General features: G+C 41.7%; 1 protein-coding gene across 8 annotated transcripts in view; it reads right to left on the reverse strand.

Moving 5' to 3' along the window:
• The window catches only part of CNOT1 (CCR4-NOT transcription complex subunit 1), a 164,662-nt gene that overhangs the window by 57,661 nt on the left and 88,687 nt on the right, over window positions 1-18,314 (reverse strand). For all 8 annotated transcript variants that reach the window (XM_034425696.3, XM_060681493.2, XM_034425699.3 and 5 more), the window contains exons 20-29: window positions 17,801-17,925; window positions 16,266-16,552; window positions 10,615-10,693; window positions 9,535-9,765; window positions 8,366-8,506; window positions 7,542-7,721; window positions 4,176-4,292; window positions 3,928-4,038; window positions 1,663-1,740; window positions 1,137-1,314 (exon numbers count right to left, since the gene is read on the reverse strand). In XM_034425696.3, the coding sequence (XP_034281587.1) occupies window positions 1,137-1,314; window positions 1,663-1,740; window positions 3,928-4,038; window positions 4,176-4,292; window positions 7,542-7,721; window positions 8,366-8,506; window positions 9,535-9,765; window positions 10,615-10,693; window positions 16,266-16,552; window positions 17,801-17,925 (1,527 nt within the window). The remainder of the gene's footprint in view (window positions 1-1,136; window positions 1,315-1,662; window positions 1,741-3,927; window positions 4,039-4,175; window positions 4,293-7,541; window positions 7,722-8,365; window positions 8,507-9,534; window positions 9,766-10,614; window positions 10,694-16,265; window positions 16,553-17,800; window positions 17,926-18,314) is intronic.

An 18,314-nucleotide genomic window follows, 5' to 3' on the forward strand; every position in this document is an offset into this window, starting at 1 on the left:
ATGGAACAGACTCCTTGCACTTATCCTGCCTATTTGAACATGTGAGAAGATCTTCTGGGAGATGTATCAAGCAGAAGCATGTTTTCTATCTTCAATGTATAGGGGTATCTCCTCTCCTCACCTCAGGGGAGGGGGCAATTTAAAGCACAACTGAGAAAGGAGGACCCTAATGATACAGAAAAAATATATCTGGGTCTGTTTCTTGGAATTGTTTTTTTTTTTTTCAGATGTCCACTAAGAGAAAGTAATCCTGCCAGCATCAAAGAGAACTAGATTTTATAACTACTGCACCTTCTTTAATTCTTCTAATGACTTGGGTTGCAGACTAAAGGAATTATATAAAAGCTTATGATTCAGAATTTTGAATAACAGTTGATTACAAATGGAATACAAGCTAAAAACAATAGGCGAGATGCACAGCATATAAATTCAGTAATAAACAAACAGCAAAAGCAATTTTTGGCTTCATCCACAGAAACACAGTTCCTAACCATGTCAAAAGAAATGAAGTTCCATTTCATCTTTCTCCCTATGTCTCCCACCATAAATTCTTCCAGGTATTATTGCCATGAGCATCCTCCCTTCTGTCCACTTCCTTCAACTTCATGAACCCCAGCTCCTAAGAAAGCTCCATGGAGCATTATCTCCATCTTCAATCTACCAAACCCTTGTAACAACCACCACATCCTCTCTCCCAAAGGACTGTTCTCTAATGCCTCCATGGATCAGGCCAAGACATTGTATCCAGCATCTTAGTTTTTACAGGGGTCAATTAGGTAACTCTGTGGCAATCACAAACAGGAGATTACGATCTGTCACTGTTCCCTGCAACTAGAATTTGGAGCTACGCTCATCCTATGTTGAAGGTAATACCGAGTCTTTGAGGCCAACAGCCCTTGATAGACCTGTTCTTCACCAAGGTTTATAGTGCTTGAAACTCACCATTAAGCAGCAGAGAAAAGAAGACATGGCAGCAGACCTTTTGTTTTGTTTTTAAGTATTTTGAGTTTCATATGAAGCTGATGCACAAGACTGGTGACAAAGAATAAATCTGAGAACAACCTTGTTTTACTCATCACTCTGGGAAATACAAATTATATTAGTATAGTACAGACAAGAATTATTCTAATACTTACTGGTAGTAGTAATTGGTGGTAGCTCTTCTACTTGTTTTATATCCTTCTTTGGAGCAGATAACTGTTCATCCAGGTTTTTCAACCGGTCCTTATCTTTTAGGAGACTACCAGGTTTTAGATCATTGATGTCAAGGGCCAGGTTTTTGCAGAGCACTTCAATTTCAAACTTCAGATTCAGCTGTACAATATTTAATAATTTCAGATTGAATAATGTAATTATTTTAAGCTATACTGACAGTGAATTTTCACAATTATGTCCATCCACCATTCCAAATCATGGCATGCTCTGCAAAATAATGATTTCTTTCAAGGAAAGATTACATAGAAAATTAAATCTAAACTGTGCTAGGAACATAAAATAAAAGTAGCTGAATTACAACCGCTAGGAACTACTTCAGCAGAATACTCTTGGTCTAACATTTTGATCTGATTTAATCACAGTCAGCAGTTGAGCTCAAACCTTGAAGCAAATTCATGTTTTAAAAAGAGACGGCTGAAAAGTATAAGTTACTTAAACACAATTTACCTTTAAGTCATGCTCCTGATGAAGCTCTGCAAGAACATTCATGATTGCCATGGTCCATGGATTTGGGGGCCTGAAAACCTACAAGATGAGAAGGAAGATAAAATCAGCATCCCGGTGTTAAAAATGGCATTGGGAAATGTAAAATAGAATTGACACTACTATGTATTAAAAAAAGAGCAGCACAATTCTATCCAGAGCTGAGTAGTGGTTTGCCATAGGACTGCAGTCTGAAATGCCAAAGGAATGGAGTGATGGGGGGTATAGCTTAGCAGAACCAGATCCACCCCTGTCCTATTTTCTAAACAGAAGATGCCCAATATACTTATTTGCTCCTATAAAAATTGATATCCTATCCTTTGAATGCATATGGATCTAGGACAGCTTTTCCCAGCTGATGAAGACAAACCCATGTAGGGCTGGATAAAAGCTTTGTTCATTTTCTATGAACACTATGTTAAGTGACGATTGACACAGAAAATCACAGAGTTAAATGCTACCAGGCAAAATGTACTGCATACGGTGTTCTTGGCTCATTTCCATTTTTTAAAGTATGAGTGGAATTGTGGTTTTCTGCCTTCAACATTATGGTGGGTTTAAGAAGGTTTAAAGGTTAACCCTGTCCAGTCATGTTGTGCTCATCTCCGATTCTCAGCCGAGGGAGCCTGCATTGTCTGAGAGGCACTTCTGTCATCATGTGGCCAGCATGAAATACGGAATGCAGTAACTTTCCTGCTGAAAGGGTACCTATTTATCTACTCGCATTTGCATGCTTTTGAACTGCTAGGTTTAGCTCACCAGAGATTAAAATCCAGGAAAAGCTTCTTAGGTTGATGGAAAACTTTGAAGAATTTGAAAGTGAAGTGGACCTATGGAAAGCTACAAAGAACCAACACTGGATGGAACCAACAGAGGAGCTGGCACCTGGGTCTGGCGAAAGCTGGGAAGTATGGAAATCATTGAATAGACTGTGCATGGGTACAGGATTCAGAGAGTCACGGGCCCATTGGAGCCTAGGTCCAAAGAGAAGGACGACGAGACAGAGCTAAGGCTGACAGAGAAACAACCAGAGGAGTAGGACAAAGCAGTCCCAAGTCCTCGCCAGCAAAGGAGAGGGGGCACAGGATGACCAAGCAAGGGGGGAGGAGAGGGCAGGCAGTGAGTGGATCAGAGGAAATGAGCAATTACACCCCCCACAACTCCCAAGAATGGAGAGGCGGGATCAGCGCAGGATGACCTGACGACTCGGGAGAAGGGTGCCCCACCCCTCTTTACAAAGCTCACCTCGGGAATGAGATTTAAAGAGACACCGTTAGGAGGGGGCACTTGTCGGGAACAAGCGTTGCCTTTTTCCAGACTCACATGCTGTTACCAACATCTGGATACTTTACTGTGCCTTGCCCTGCTTGGTTATGTGCAAGTTTGCAGCGACACAGTTCTGCTCTGGGTTGTGCTGCAGTCCCAGTGAACTCTTCCTGTGATGAGGACTCCTTGGAACCAAATTCCCTGAACTGTGGTTGCTCTCAGAACTGTGCTGCTCTTCTGGACTAATAGCAGCCAGGAACTATTGGAAGTTGACTCAGCCTTCCATCCTTTCGAGGTAGGTAAAATGAGGATCTGGTTTGTGGGGGCAATAAACTGACTTTGTATAAAAAAGAACATCGCTTAGGGGCCCCCCGAAAGCCCTACTAAGCAGGTATATACAAAAGTGTGAAGGCTATTGCTTAACACATTGTAAGCTGCCCTGAGTCTCCAGAAAAGGGCGGCATATAAATTGAACCAATAAATAATAAATAAATAAATAAGTGCATGTTTAGAGCTTTGCTCCTGGACTTGCTGTGAATGGTGGGACTTTTGGGGGAAAGTTGGAGCAATAAAGGGGTTCCGTCTGTGTTGCTTCCGTGCCTAGCCCTGGGTCATCACACAGCAAGACAGAACGCAATTTATGTTGCTAGTTTCTGGGCAAGATTTAATTTGTATATATTTTAATCTTGCATTATGTATTTTAAATGTTATGTTGTGTAGTATGCCTTATTTTAATTGTGATGCTTCTGACACAAATAAACTGTTTGCTTGGCAGAGGCTGGGGTGAGTAACGGGAGCTTATCCCATTTAGGACAATGTTTCAAATCCAACTTCAGGATCTCATCGTGGACATATCACAAGAGACTTAGAAATCATTAAAGTTATTAAAAGTACTGAAATTTATGGAAGATTCTTACTTCTATATGTAATTTGCATTCTAAGTATTCTGTGCTTTAGACTTACCACACTTCTTACACTGGATTCCAATACTTTAGCAACAAATGGCACAACATACAACAATTCCTGCTGTCCTTTTACATAAGCTTCTAGCAACAAAGATTTGACATCCAAGTCCTAAAATAAACAAATGATGAAGACAATGTCAGAAGCTAAATTGGTTTCTTTTGCATATTTTATTCATTCTTTATACATGCTGTGTTTGTAGGTCAATGCAGAAACCAGGGAACGAGAAAATATGCAAGAATCCTCACCGTGTGCAAGATGGGCTTATTCTTTGCCAGTGTTATCATCCCCAGCCAGTGACCCAGGTTCTTCAGCAACGAACGGTCTGAGAAGTTGGCAGCAGCTTTATCTGATGTAAGCAACACCTATGTTTTTTCCAAGAAAAGAGAGAGCTTCTGTCAACAAGAAGGAGTGCAGCTGATATGATAACAAAACTCTTCTGGGGTGCTCAAGCTATTCAGCATACTGGCTGAATAAAGAATACAGCCTCATCTCACTTCTTTGTCACATAAGGGCCACTCTACTATGTTCTGCCATTCTGTGGCTTCTTGACCTGTGAATACATTTACTTGTGAGGACAATATCTGGGATTCCCATTTCACAACCACATTCTGCACTTGATGTGATTGACACAATGGAAGGCCTTTGTTAATTAATGGAGCATAAACTAACTTATTTTGGGTATTCTTTGGTTTTCTCCATTTTCCAGTATACATTATAAATAATGCCTTGTATTTCTTGCCATTTTCTAAAGCCAGCTTGAACATCTGAGATCTCTTTTTTTGTGTAGGCCTCTAATTTGCATTGGATGGAGCTGATATTTTTTTTTAAAAAAATAGTATTTATTAAATTTCCAAAAATTAAAACACACTGTACAAAAGAAACATAATACACACACACACACACACACACACACACACAAAAACCCACAAACATACACACAAAAGAAAATATATATACACAAAGACAAACATATCGAAATTTCAATACTAGTAACAACTTTTCTGCATCGGTATCTTTAGCCAATGTAACCTTTTTACAGTTTCTACTTCTAAATATCTCTATTTTAAACTTACATCTTTTTTTAAATTATCTTAACTTCTATTTACAATTCGATCTCATAAAAAAATATCCCTTAGGTGTTGTTTACTCTCCAGCCAGGAATACCATTTATTCCAAATTAAGTAGTACTTGGAGTCCTCCCTCTCCTTCATTTCCATCGATAATCTGTCCATTTCTTCACATTCATGTTTTGTTCATTATAATTTGATCCAGAGGAAAATTTTGTGCTATCACAATTCTACTCGCCGTTAATATATGTAATATGATATATTGTATATTTTTTCCCATTTTTCCTTCCAGAATCCCCAGGAGAAATAGTTCCGGTTTTTTTTCTATCTTCTGCCCTGTTATTTCATCCAGCCATTTTTTTAATCTTACTCCAAAATTTCCTAATCTTAGGGCAGGTCTACCACATGTGGTAGAACGTCCCTTGTTTGTATCCACACCTCCCAACAATTCAGAGATCTGGATGGAGCTGATATCTTAACACCCCACTATAAACTCTGGGAGGAGTTTGATGCTGCGACTCACGATGATGTGGACAGGATTTTGGGGAGACTTAGTACGGCCACATGTTTACTGGACCCGTGTCCCTCCTGGTTGGTACTGGCTTCCCGGGAGGTTACACGAGGCTGGCTCCAGGGTGTTAACAATGCTTCGTTGAGTGAGGGTTACTTCCCCGCTGCCTTGAAAGAAGCGGTGGTGAGGCCTCTCCTCAAGAAGCCGTCCCTGGATCCGGCAATATAGGCCAACTATCGTCCTGTCTCCAACCTTCGCTTCATGGCGAAGGTTGTTGAGAGTGTGGTCGCGGGACAGTTTCCACAATTCCTGGAGGAAACATCTTATCTAGATCCGTTCCAGTCGGGTTTCAGGTCTGGGCACAGCATGGAAACGGCATTGGTCATGTTGGTTGATGATCTCTGGAGGGCTCGGGACAGGGGTTGCTCCTCTGTTCTGGTCCTGTTAGACCTCTCAGCGGCTTTTGATACCATCAACCATGGTATCATGCTGCACCGGCTGGAAGAGTTGGGGGTGGGAGGCACCGTATTGCGGTGGTTCTCCTCCTTTCTCTCCGACCGGTCGCAGTTTGTGTTGGCAGGGGGGCAGAGGTCGACCTCGAGGCCTCTCGTCTGTGGAGTGCCGCAGGGATCGGTCCTCTCGCCCCTTCTGTTCAACATTTATGTGAAGCCGCTGGGCGAGATCATCCGTGGCTTCGGGGTGAGATACCATCAGTACGCTGATGACACCCAGCTGTACATCTCCACCCCAGGCCACCCCACGATGCCCTTGAAGTGATGTCCCAGTGCCTGGAGGCTGTGCGGATCTGGATGGGGAGGAACAGGCTCAAGCTCAACCCTTCCAAGACTGAGTGGCTGTGGCTCCCGGCATCCCGATATAGTCAGTTGACTCCATCACTGACTATTGGGGGCGAGTCCTTGGCCCCCACAGAAAGGGCTCGCAATCTGGGAGTCCTCCTGGATATGCAGCTGTCCTTGGAGGAACATCTGACGGCTGTAACCAGGGGGACCTTTTATCAGGTTCGCCTGATTCGCCAGTTGCGGCCCTTTCTCGATCGGGATTCCTTGTGCACAGTCACTCACGCCCTCGTCACCTCTCGCCTTGACTACTGCAATGCTCTCTACATGGGGCTTCCCTTGAGGGACCCCCGGAGGCTCCAGCTGGTCCAGAACGCAGCAGCGCGGGTAGTGATGGGAGCAGCATGGCGCTCCCATGTAACACCGCTCCTGCGCGAGCTGCACTGGCTCCCGGTGGTCTTCCGGGTGCGCTTCAAGGTGTTGGTTATCACCTTTAAAGCGCTCCATGGCATAGGGCCTAGCTATCTTCGAGACCGCCTGCTGCTACCGACGACCTCCCACCGACTCGTGCGCTCCCACAGAGAGGGCCTCCTCAGGGTGCCATCAGCCAAACAATGTAGGCTGGTGACCCCCAGGGGGAGAGCCTTCTCTGTGGGGGCACCTACCCTCTGGAATCAGCTGCCCCCAGAGATAAGGAGAATCCAAGACCTCAGTGCCTTCCGCCGTGCCCTTAAAACCCACTTTTTCCAGCAAGCCGGGCTGGCTTAGGAAGAAATTTTTTAAAATTTTTAAATGTTTAATTGGTTTGTGGTTTTTTAAATTTTGGGCCAAATTTATATAGATTTTGTTTTTAATATTTGTATTTCATGTTTTTAATTCTGACTGTGCACCGCCCTGAGTCCTCAGGGAGAAGGGCGGTATATAAATTGAAAAATAAAATAAAATAAAATAAAATAAAATAAAAATAAACAGCAAAATAATCGGTGAGGGAGGAGTTAGGTACATTACATTATCTAAATCAGGGATGTCAAACTTGCTGGCGCCGCCCCTGCCCAGTTTAGCGAAGGGGGAAAAAGTCCCGATACATCACGTCATGTGACACTGCCGTGACACCGCAAGTTTGACCCTGAGTTTAAATCATGAGAAGTGATTTGCTAACTTTAAATTAACACACTCTATATCTGTTACACAATTTATCTACTCGAGGATGAAAATATGACTGTGTATAGCACCAACCTTGATATTTCTGTATGTTTCATTCAAAACCATTTTATTAAATTCTGGATTTTTAAGAGTGTCAAGGAAATTTGAATAAAGACTATGGAAGTTTGGCTCAATGCTAACTCTCTTCATCACGAGATATTGTGAAACCCAAGGCATGAATTCTTCTTTCACTGTTTCCTTCAGTTCCTCAACCTGGCTCCATAAACAAACAAACAAAAAGGAATTAATGAAGTAATAGGACTGGAAATGATTCCCTAACTCATACAGATGAAAAATTATAAAGATCTGAAATAAAACAATAACTTCTGAAAATTTTAAGTTGCCAAAATGTGTATTCTGTTTTGAATAAATTGCTCAAATACAAATTATATCAAGGTATTTAAATGCTGAAACTTTTCTTTTGATATTAACATTTGTGGCACCTCAGTCTTCCCAAAAAGCCCCAAGCAATTGTGTTATTATATACATATTCGCTTATGCACCCTGACAGAATGAAGGCTTATAGAACAGAAACTTTAAAAACTCATCAATTGCAAATAAAATGGTTTTACAGGAAGCTGGCCTAAAATAATCTTTAAAGTCTGAAAAATGATGGATATGTGGGAAAATAACAAGTGCAATGTTGAAGAAGTTCCAGATTTACATTTCAAAGACTGCTACATCAACATAATCATATTTAAACATTCCCGGGAAGAAACAGAAGAGTGGTGGGAAAAGGAAGCTTTCACATATGCAAACAATATCAGGTCAGTTAGTTCTTTCTTTGTATGCAACTATAACATAGGAAGTCCCTCACCTCTCCCTTCAAATTAGAGCTAAATTTGTGCAATATTTACCTTCTGAGTCATGTTGGATTGAGACAAATTATTAAAGATAAAAGCAATCTTTTCCTGAACATTTTCAGGAGGTTCTACAATCCTCTCTGTTTGATCAGTGGCCACTAGCAGAGTATCAATGTTGGTTGTATTAATAGAAGGCTGCAAAAGACAAACCACATGAGTTAATGAGTATGAGTTAATTTAATTAGGAATGCAATAGATCACAGGCATTCTTAGATAACAGGAAGTCCCAGAAATGATACGATCCAGAGAGGCCTTGATGCCACACTCTACCGTGGCGAACAGAAACTAGAATTCTCCCTTGGAGAGCCAAAAACAAATGAAGTTTGCTAGATTCATGCAAGCCTTTCCACATCCCAATGAAAGCATGCGTCAAGAAGTCCAGTCAGATCCTCCTTGGCTTAACAGCTGTTATCACTGGTTGTGCACAAAGACATGGAATGAGCCAATCATGGGAATCAGTTCTTCTCATGGCCAGATTCCCTGGGAGTGGAGGGGGGAGGGGAGACGATGATGACAGAGGGACATTTTCACCTGAAGAATTTCCACCCTTGTTTTAAAGCAAGACGACTGATAAAATATTTGAAGAGCTGCAAAGCAAAAAGGCAGGCAGAGAGTAGAATGTAGGCAATAATTGCCTACATTCAGAGTTAATTATATACAGGGAGTTCTCAACTTATGACCACAATTGAGACCACTTTCTGCTGCCCTGCAAGGCAGCTGTTAAGTGAATCACATCTGATTTTGACCTATTTTGCCTTGATTGTTAAGCAAATCACTGCAGTTGTTAAGTGAATCACTAATATCATTAAGCGAATCCAGCTTCCCCCATTGACTGCCTATCAGAAGTCAGCTGGGAAAGTTGCAAAAGGAAGTCACATGATCCTAGAACACTGCAACCGTTGTAAATATATACCAGTTGTCAAGCTCCCAAATTTGGATCATGTGACATGGGCATGCTGTGATGGTAGTAAATGTGAGGAGTGGTTATAAGTGGAAGACTATCTGAAAGGCATTAATTACAACAAAGCAACTTGGCTATTTGACTATGTTCTTATTTAAGGACCAGAATTTTTGGTTTCAAATAACAAATGAAACAATTGCATTCATTCATCCCAAAACTCCTTCATGTGCTTCCTGCCAGATGCATGGAAGCAAAGACTTACTGGCACATCTTTCTTGAAGCTGACTCGACCCACAGGCGCAATGGCTGTCTTTGCCACAGTGCTGCTGGTGGTGGTGGTGGTGACTACAGTGCTAACCTGGCCGGCGAGAGGAGTTTTTGCTGGAGCCTGGGCCTGGGCCTGGGCCTGGGCCAGGGCAATACTTCCAGGGGTGGTGATGGACCCCTGCATCTTCACAGGAGGATCTCTTGATTGCTGTCCATATTCAATGTACTTCGACAGACAAGAAAAGGTTATTAAAATTCACATACAACAAACTTTAATCCTAGAACCTCTTATAGAATTTTCTAATCTTGATACATGACTAAATAGAAGTTATTTTATTTCACACATAGCATCTACAGAGATCATGCAATCACTGATGTACAAATTTGGTTTAAATAAAGTGTCAGCAAATACATATTTGTCTCAAACTACTAGCAGGAATACTGAAGTTGGCAAATACTAGAGGGAAGTTCTTGCAAATTTCAAGAAAGCAAACAAAGAATCCAGGGGAAAAGCATTCAAAATTAAACAGTCTTGGAAAAAAACTGAAAAAGCCAACTTCCATTTTGGACAAATGATGAGTACAGGAATTCTGAAGTAATAGTTGACGATATGTTTGTAATCCCAGGTAAAAGTACAATATGGCTACTTCATACAGAAACCCTTCCAACTGGCATAAGATTATTGCAGAAGTCCTAAACCTCCTGGGCTTGTAGTATTACAAGACCTTCAAAAGCTTAACTCCCCTGTTGTTCTTGTGGCTGCTTTCAGGACGCAGGTATGGGCAACAGGCATTTGCTCCACCCCTTTCATAACTCTTTATAAAACATTTGGCAAAACTTGGAAGGAATTCAAGTCAGCTGTTCTGTAACTATAATACACTGAGAGTTAAAGCTAATGCAATTTTCCATGAAGGAACTTGTTTTCCTCCCCTTAAATGATGAAAGCTTGCTGCAAAGAATTTTTTACAAATCCTTACATGCCCTTTTGTAAGTGTTACTGAACACAAGCCTAATTTGTTTCATACTGCTTTATTCCCCTTGTTGATTTACTTTCCATAAATTTGTTAATACACACCTCCTGCAGGTGATGAGGGAACTGTATAAAGTGACTAATAGAAGCCAAGTGCTGACAGTACTGAGGGTAGTCCTTCAATCTGTAAATAAAATTAGCTATTAATAGTAGGAAATAAACAGTCTGATCCACAACTATTAGCACAATATACCAACAGTTAATCTTTGCAAAAACAGCCATGCCATTGCCTCATAAATGTTTTGTTTCTGATCAGCAACTAAAAATTAATCGAGAGGGAAGGTCAAGGAGGGAACTGACAAAAGCAGTATTGTGGCATTGCAACACAAGGTCTCAGTCTTTGGTATATTCACCCTGATACATAAAGTGACATGACGGTGCAATAGTTCAAGGCTGCTCTGATTATTTTGATGAAAGCATCAGATCCTGCAGACACTTTTGCCAACAATTACTTTAAAAAGACTGAGCTAATAGTTGTGACTACATGTTGCTAAGAAATAACCTATTGCAAACAAGCCAATTTATCAGGCAAAGGTCCATTGTTATATACAGCCAGTTAAGTCATATGTGACTGGAATCTTCAGCAAAGACCACCTCAATTCCCCAAGAACTCTTATGACCAGAATGCTTTTCACTTCAATGTAACCAACACTAAAATAATCCCAGTTTTGCTGTGGAGTGCCCAAGCCATACTGACCTTATAAATAGATAACTTTTTTTACTGTGAGCACAATGGCCCACATTAAAAAGGAAATTCTGTTGCCTGCTCTCAAGAGAAAGTGTGTATCTACCCACATACATAACCCATAAATACATATGCTATATACATACATAAATAAAAGCCTGCATGATGCACACACACATACACACACAATTAATCACCGTCCATTTTGAATACAAAACTTGAGAATTCACAAGGTTAATGCTATATGGAACAAAACTAACTGAATCTAGATGCTTTCTGCTTCCTCCCAGACAGTAACAAGGAAAACAGGTCATGAAGAGGAGGTGTAGTGTCCCAGACAATCCTGCGGACTCTGCTCAAGCGTCGCTTATATGCTATGGCCTAGATAGAAGGAAGTGAACTACCAATAATCCTTTCTGCCATCCTCACCACTCTCTGTACCGCCTTCCTGTCTGAAGCAGTAATGCTTCCAAATCAGACAGTAATGCAATATGACAGGAAGCTCTCGATCATTCCTATATAAAGTGGTAAGGACAGAGGAAGATGAACTTATTTATTTATTTATTTTATTCAATTTGTATACCGCCCTTCTCCTAGTGGACTCAGGGCAGTGCACAGCCAGAACTAAAACACATACCAATACAAAATTTAAAATTGTTAAAAGAATTACATACTTTGGCCCAAATTTAAAACAATTCGAATTAAAACCCATTGACAGATTAAAAGCTAAAAAGTAAAAAAAAAAAAAAAAAAAAAAAAAAAAGGGGGGGGGGGGTTCACGCCAGCCCTGCTTGATGGAAAAGTTTTCAGGGCATGGCAAAAGACCCAGAGATCCAATATCCTTCTTATCTCTGGGGGCAAATCATTCCAGAGGGCAGGAGCTGCCACAGAGAAGGCCCTCCCCCTGGGGGTCACCAGCCGACATTGCCTGGCTGACGGCACCCTGAGGAGTCCCTCTCTGTGGGAGCGTACTGGTCGGTGGGAGGCTATCGGCGGCAGAAGGCGGTCCCACAAATACCCAGGTCCTATGCCATGGAGCGCTTTAAAGGTGGTAACCAACACCTTGAAGCGCACCCGGAAGACCACTGGAAGCCAATGCAGCTCGCGCAGGAGAGGTGTCACATGGGAGTGCCCACTCGCTCCCATAATCCCCCGCGCGGCCGCATTCTGCACCAGTTGGAGCCTCCGGGTACTCCTCAAGGGGAGCCCCATGTAGAGAGCATTGCAGTAGTCCAGGCGGGAAGTGACGAGTGCCTGAGTGACTGTGCGTAAGGCGTCCCGATCCAGAAAGGGATGCAACTGGCGAATCAGGCGGACCTGATAAAAAGCCCCCCTGGCCACGGCCGTCATATGCTCTTCTAAAGACAGCCGTGCATCCAGGAGGACGCCCAAGTTGTGAGCCCTATCCGTGGGGGCCAATAACTCGCCCCCAATAGCCAGCAATGGCACCAGCCGGCTATATTGGGACACCAGAAGCCACAGCCACTCGGTCTTGGAAGGGTTGAGTCGAAGCCTGTTACTCCCCATCCAGATCCGCACGGCCTCCAGGCACCGGGACATCACTTCAAGGGCATCGTTGGGATGGCCTGGTCTCATGCAATGCATCGTTGTGATGAACTTGTCTCATGCAATGCAGAAAATGCAAATGCTTCTGTGCCTGCTTCACCAGTGTCTCACTGTTGAGCGGCCAAGTTAGTCTACTCATTAGCTGCACACCCAGAAACTTGATGCTGCTAACCACCTCCATAGGTGAACCATTAATACATAGAGGTGTGTGGCTATGCCTGCCTTTTCTGAAATTGATAATGATCTCTTTAGTTTTTTCTATGTTTAAAATGAGGCTGTTTTTGCTACACTAGTTCACTAAATCTTCTACCTCCTTGTGGTAAGCACCCTCCTTGTCATCTTGAATAAGGCCCACTACTATTATATCATCCACATACTTCACAATATGGTTGGTGCTAAACCTAGCACAACAGTCATGGGTGAACAATAGCGGACTTAGGACACAGCCCTAGGAGAACCTGTGCTCAAGAAAATGGTGTTAGAAATATCAGTCCCACCTCACACATACTGGGACCTATCAATAAGAAAATCAAGAATCCAGTTGCACAAAGGAGTATTAAAGCCTAAAAGGCCCAGTTTGTCTACAAGATGCTGAGAGATGATTATATTAAATACAAATAGCATGAAGTCAACGAACAGCATTCACATGTGAGTGTTTCTTTCCTCTAAGTGTGCCAAGCTCAGATGGAGAACAGAAGAATTAGCATTCTCTGTAGAGAATTTGGAGGGTAAGCAAAGTGAAGCGAGTCAAATGCTGGAGGGAGACTGGATACAATAATGTCCTTTATCAACCTCTCAAACATTTCATTATGATGGAAATAAGTGCAACTGGACAGTAATCATTGAAATCCGTAATTGTAGACTTTTTTGGCACTAGCAAAATAATGGCCGTCTTAAAACATGATGGGACCGAGTAAATAGTTTGTAAGTCACTGATGGTATGATAGAGAACATTCAGAGCCTCATCTTTGTTTGCACAAGGAGGAATATACATAGCTGTAATAAAGCTAACAGAAAATTCCCTAAACGGATAGAAGGGTCTGTATTTGATAGTCAAAAGTTCCACATCAGGGGAGCACAGACTTGAGACCACATTGACATTATTACATCATCTGTCATTTATATAAAAACGAACACCTCCTCCATGGGATTTCTGGTCCAGCCGAAATGTTGAGAATCCCACCAAGCTAACGGCACAATCTGGGACAGAGTGCTTTAACCAAATTTCTGTTGCAATGACACAGCAGTTTCTTACCTCCCTGTTTGTTATTAAATCTAGCCTCATGTAATTCATTTTTGGCTCTAAGGAGCGGGCATTAGCAAACAAAATAGACGGTAGTGACACTCTCTATGGTAGGAGTGTCAAACTCAATTTCATTGAGGGCCGCATCAGGTTTGTGTTTGACCTCGGGGCTGGGGTGAGTGTGGCCAGCTCGATGTCACTTGTCTTGGGGGCACCTGTGGTGGCCCAAGCGCTCTGTCAGCAAAATTGCTCCTGAGCTGCATTTTCGACTGCAACGGCCTCCTGCAACCCTCTGACAGTGAAAACGGTGCTCGGGAGGACTGCCTTTTTGCTGGCAGAGGCATCGTAGGCTGGTCCATCGCTGTTTCCAGGTCAGCTACACGGGTCAAATCAAAGCACCCTGAGAGTTGAATCTAGCCCGCGGGCCTTGAGTTTGACAACCCTGCTCTATGGTTTAGCTTTTAGCCTAGTTGTTAGTCCTCCACATTTGCCACGTTTCCTCTTTTGGTCATATCGCCTCCATTTCTGACAACAGTCAGCGCCGGAGGTAGACTTCCCTCCTGCAACCCCCACTGCCTCTGCTGCCCAAAACGCCAAGCACAACGTTTATGAAGAGAAACCAAGTATCTCAATGCATTCAGCCATTTGCTGGGAGTTTAAAATGTTATTTGCTCTGGCCCTGATCCCACCAGAACAGTGCACACACACACCTTGCTTTTCAGGAGGCCTTGAAGTGCTGGCTTTACCCACAAGTGTTGGGGGCAGAATGAGCCCAGGAAGATGATGTCGACATGTGTAACCCTAAAGTGAACCTGGCTGAGGCCATCTTGGAGGCTTCAGGGTTGCCACACAGCAGAGGGGGGGTGGGAATAGTTAAGACGGGGTTTGATAGACAAAACGAAGTTTTCCTGTGAAAATCAAGGACATTCTCATATGTGGCTGGCGAGAGGAGGAGCAAGTAACCAAGCAACAAGCCAGCAACTGGATTGGACAGCGTGACCAATGACTTGGAAGAAGGGGAAAACATTTACTTTTAATTAGGTGAAGCCATGGGAACTTTAGAGTCGGCTTTCACCAGTTGTGCCAATACGATGTTTCCAATAAATTGTACTTTGAGGAATCTACCTGCTTCAGAGTTCTCAATTTGTATGGGTACATTACTTGGAACACTGACAGGCTGACCTGGAGTGCCATGAGCTTCTATATACTTTTATGAGTTCTTATTGATTTTTATTCTGACTGTTTTGGACAGGGTATGTGTGCTTTTATTGTTTTGTGCACCACCCTGGGTGGTTGTTGCAATATGGGCAACTATACAGCTCTTTTAAAGTAATGTAAAATAAAACCAATTATCAATTCTTTCACTATGAGCAAGCTTTCCTAAGTGAGGCTGCAGCCAGTGTCGTCTGCTGGTCCCACCAAATTGTGGGAGAGGAGAAAAAAGGAGGCAAAAGCAACTACTAGCCATGGGAATATCAGAGGACATAAAAGAAGTATAAGTGCAATGGATTAGCAAAGATTCATTTGCTCTGGAAAGAAAGGAAAATTTACTAAAACTGGTTCACTCAGAGACACAAGACAAATATATTATAGCTTACCACTTATTTCTAAGAGTTCTGAAAACTAGAGACAAAAGAAACTAAGGAAAAATCATCCTGCATGGATCAGAAATACAGAGCAAAATTCATTTTGAAGTATTTTGTGGAGAAAGAGTTCTGGTAGTGACGCCAATCGGTCATAAATTGGCTATAGCATTCTTTGCTATTCACTCCACTGTCCTTTTTTTATGTTTAAAGATAAATATGAGCATAGATATGAATGCACATGTGAACTGTATATACTTGTATACTCTTATCATTCAACCATTCAAAGGGAGCAGTATGTAGAACAGAGAATTATCATTAGCCATAATTTTAGTCAAGATTGAAAATCCATCAGCCAGGATCTTCAAACTAAATCTTGTACCTATGTCCGGGTTAGGAATATATCCTTTGTTCTAAAACATGAAATCTAAATGTCTATTGGATGTATATATTTGTTACAGAATTCATCTAAGAACTACAATATGCAATTTATTTTAAATACCAATTTTGTATTTTATCACCAATTTTGTAAATCTAAATATACTGCTAAAGGGGGTCTATATAAAGATTCCCTCAAACGTTTCTGAAAGAAATTAACGAAGAATTAAGAGACACCCACCTATTTTTAAATCTATCTAGTGCAGCAATTCCAAAATAGTACATTTTGGATGTAAAAGGCTTTCGTAAGGCTTCAAGCACATAGCGCAGGGCCAGGCCCAGGGCCATATAGGTCACCAATCCCTTCTCGATTATCCCACCAAAGAGACAGGCTGTTATGTGGAGCTCTTTATCGGGATATTGTGGGAAAAAACGATATTCTTCGAATAAATTCCTCAGCATACAGTTAAATACTTCTCGCTCCCGTTTAATGTTAGAGTCCTTAAATCTCTGTAGCATTTCTAACACCTGTAAGGAAATCAGAATGTTATAAAGAAAATTCATTTGTGCAGAGCCCTACAAAAAATGAAAAGTTTTTTGAGTTAATCCAGCCAAACTTTGGCTAGAGCTCTCTGTAAACAAGGTGGTAAATATTTTCATTTGTTAAGCTAGTTATCACAAGATTTTTAAAACAATTACTACATTTTTTTAAAGGAAGAAAAGGTCAAGCCTGCCACAAATTGACCTTGACTCTTGATGAGTTCATGGAACATTCAGTTAAAATTCAGTTATCTGACCATCTTTGTTTTTTCAAGACAACCCAGCTCAGTGGCCACCTGCTATCATGTATTACAGTTATGTTTCTTAATACTGATGAATCACAAAACTAGTGTATTTTAAAGGGACTATAAAATGATCCAATTCATACTTTTAAGCCACTCTGACATTCAAAGATGGCAAAATTGTGCCTTAAGTAGATTGTGAGGCATGCAAAGGAAAAAATATTGTTCCGGACAAGAATGTTTCCTTAAAATTGGGTTCAGTTAAAGCCTGAATCATTTTCAAAACTACAAGTGCAGGTTTATTTGCTAGACCCTCTTATTATCTGGCATATAATAAGGCATACTTAATAAAATACATCAGCAATGAGATTTACTAATAGATTAATGTTTAAAATATAGGTAGTCCTTACTCACCAACTGCAATTTGGACCAGCAACTCTCTTAGTAAGGGGTACGGTCATTAAGTACAAATCAAGTGACCACACAGATTTATGACATCAGCACTGGCTCAGTCATTAAGTGAATAACCATTAGAGTGATGTAATATGACCATCTCTTGCGACTTTCTGCCAGCTTCCCCGTGGATTTTGCTTATAGTCAGCTTTGAAAGTCACAAATGGTGATCATGTGACTGCAGGATGCTGCAGCCATAGTAAATGAACACGTTGCCAAGTGCCGAAATTGTGATCCTATGACTGTGGGGACAATGGCTGCAACTTAAGAGAACCAGTTTTAAGTCTTGTTTTTCACTGCTGTTGTAAGACTGAAAGGCCTCTGAACAAGTGGTCAGTAAGTGAGAACTATCTGCAACAATTTTGTTTTGCATACAGCATGTACTGAAAATGCAAAGGTTGGCTGTAACTGTACAAAAAGCATTATTTCAAACTTTCAATTTTCTTTATTTTGCAACTCAACAGAAAGTACCATTGTCAGCACCTGCCATGCCAAGAGTTTGATAATACTTGAAATAAAAGCATTTGCTTTCCAAACTCACCTCATCTACAGACATGGTGGGATGGGGTGGGTGATTATAAATACGCTGAAAATAGCTGTTGGCTTCATCATCAATCTCTTTGCTAAAGTGCTGATTAGCCTCTGGCCATACCTGAGATAAGTCAGCTGTTGGAAAAAGGCATGTACAAATTAAGTACGTGAAATGCTGGAAAATGCATTTATTTTATGGCACCAAGTTAACAGAAGCCACCTACTGTGTTTCAGCTGCCTCTACTAGTCAGGGAAGTAATTGGTACCCAGCATACTGATTGGCAGAGGCTGAAAGGTGGTCATGTGATCCAAAAAAGCAAACATCTCTCAGATACTGAGGATGCTCTAAGTCAGAGAGGAGATTTGGGCAGAGGTTGAGAGTACAACCTTGGCAGGAAATACAAAGTAGGACACAACTTAATAGTTGTGGGGGAGTTAAGTGCCTAGGTCACATCATCAGTGCTAGGTCATAATCATCATCGCTAGACTAGCTCTGATGATGTGAACTAGTTTGAGTAATGAAA

Source organism: Pantherophis guttatus, chromosome 11 (genome assembly GCF_059756535.1).
Source record: "Pantherophis guttatus breed Tessera chromosome 11, ASM5975653v1, whole genome shotgun sequence".
Lineage (NCBI taxonomy): Eukaryota > Metazoa > Chordata > Lepidosauria > Squamata > Colubridae > Pantherophis > Pantherophis guttatus.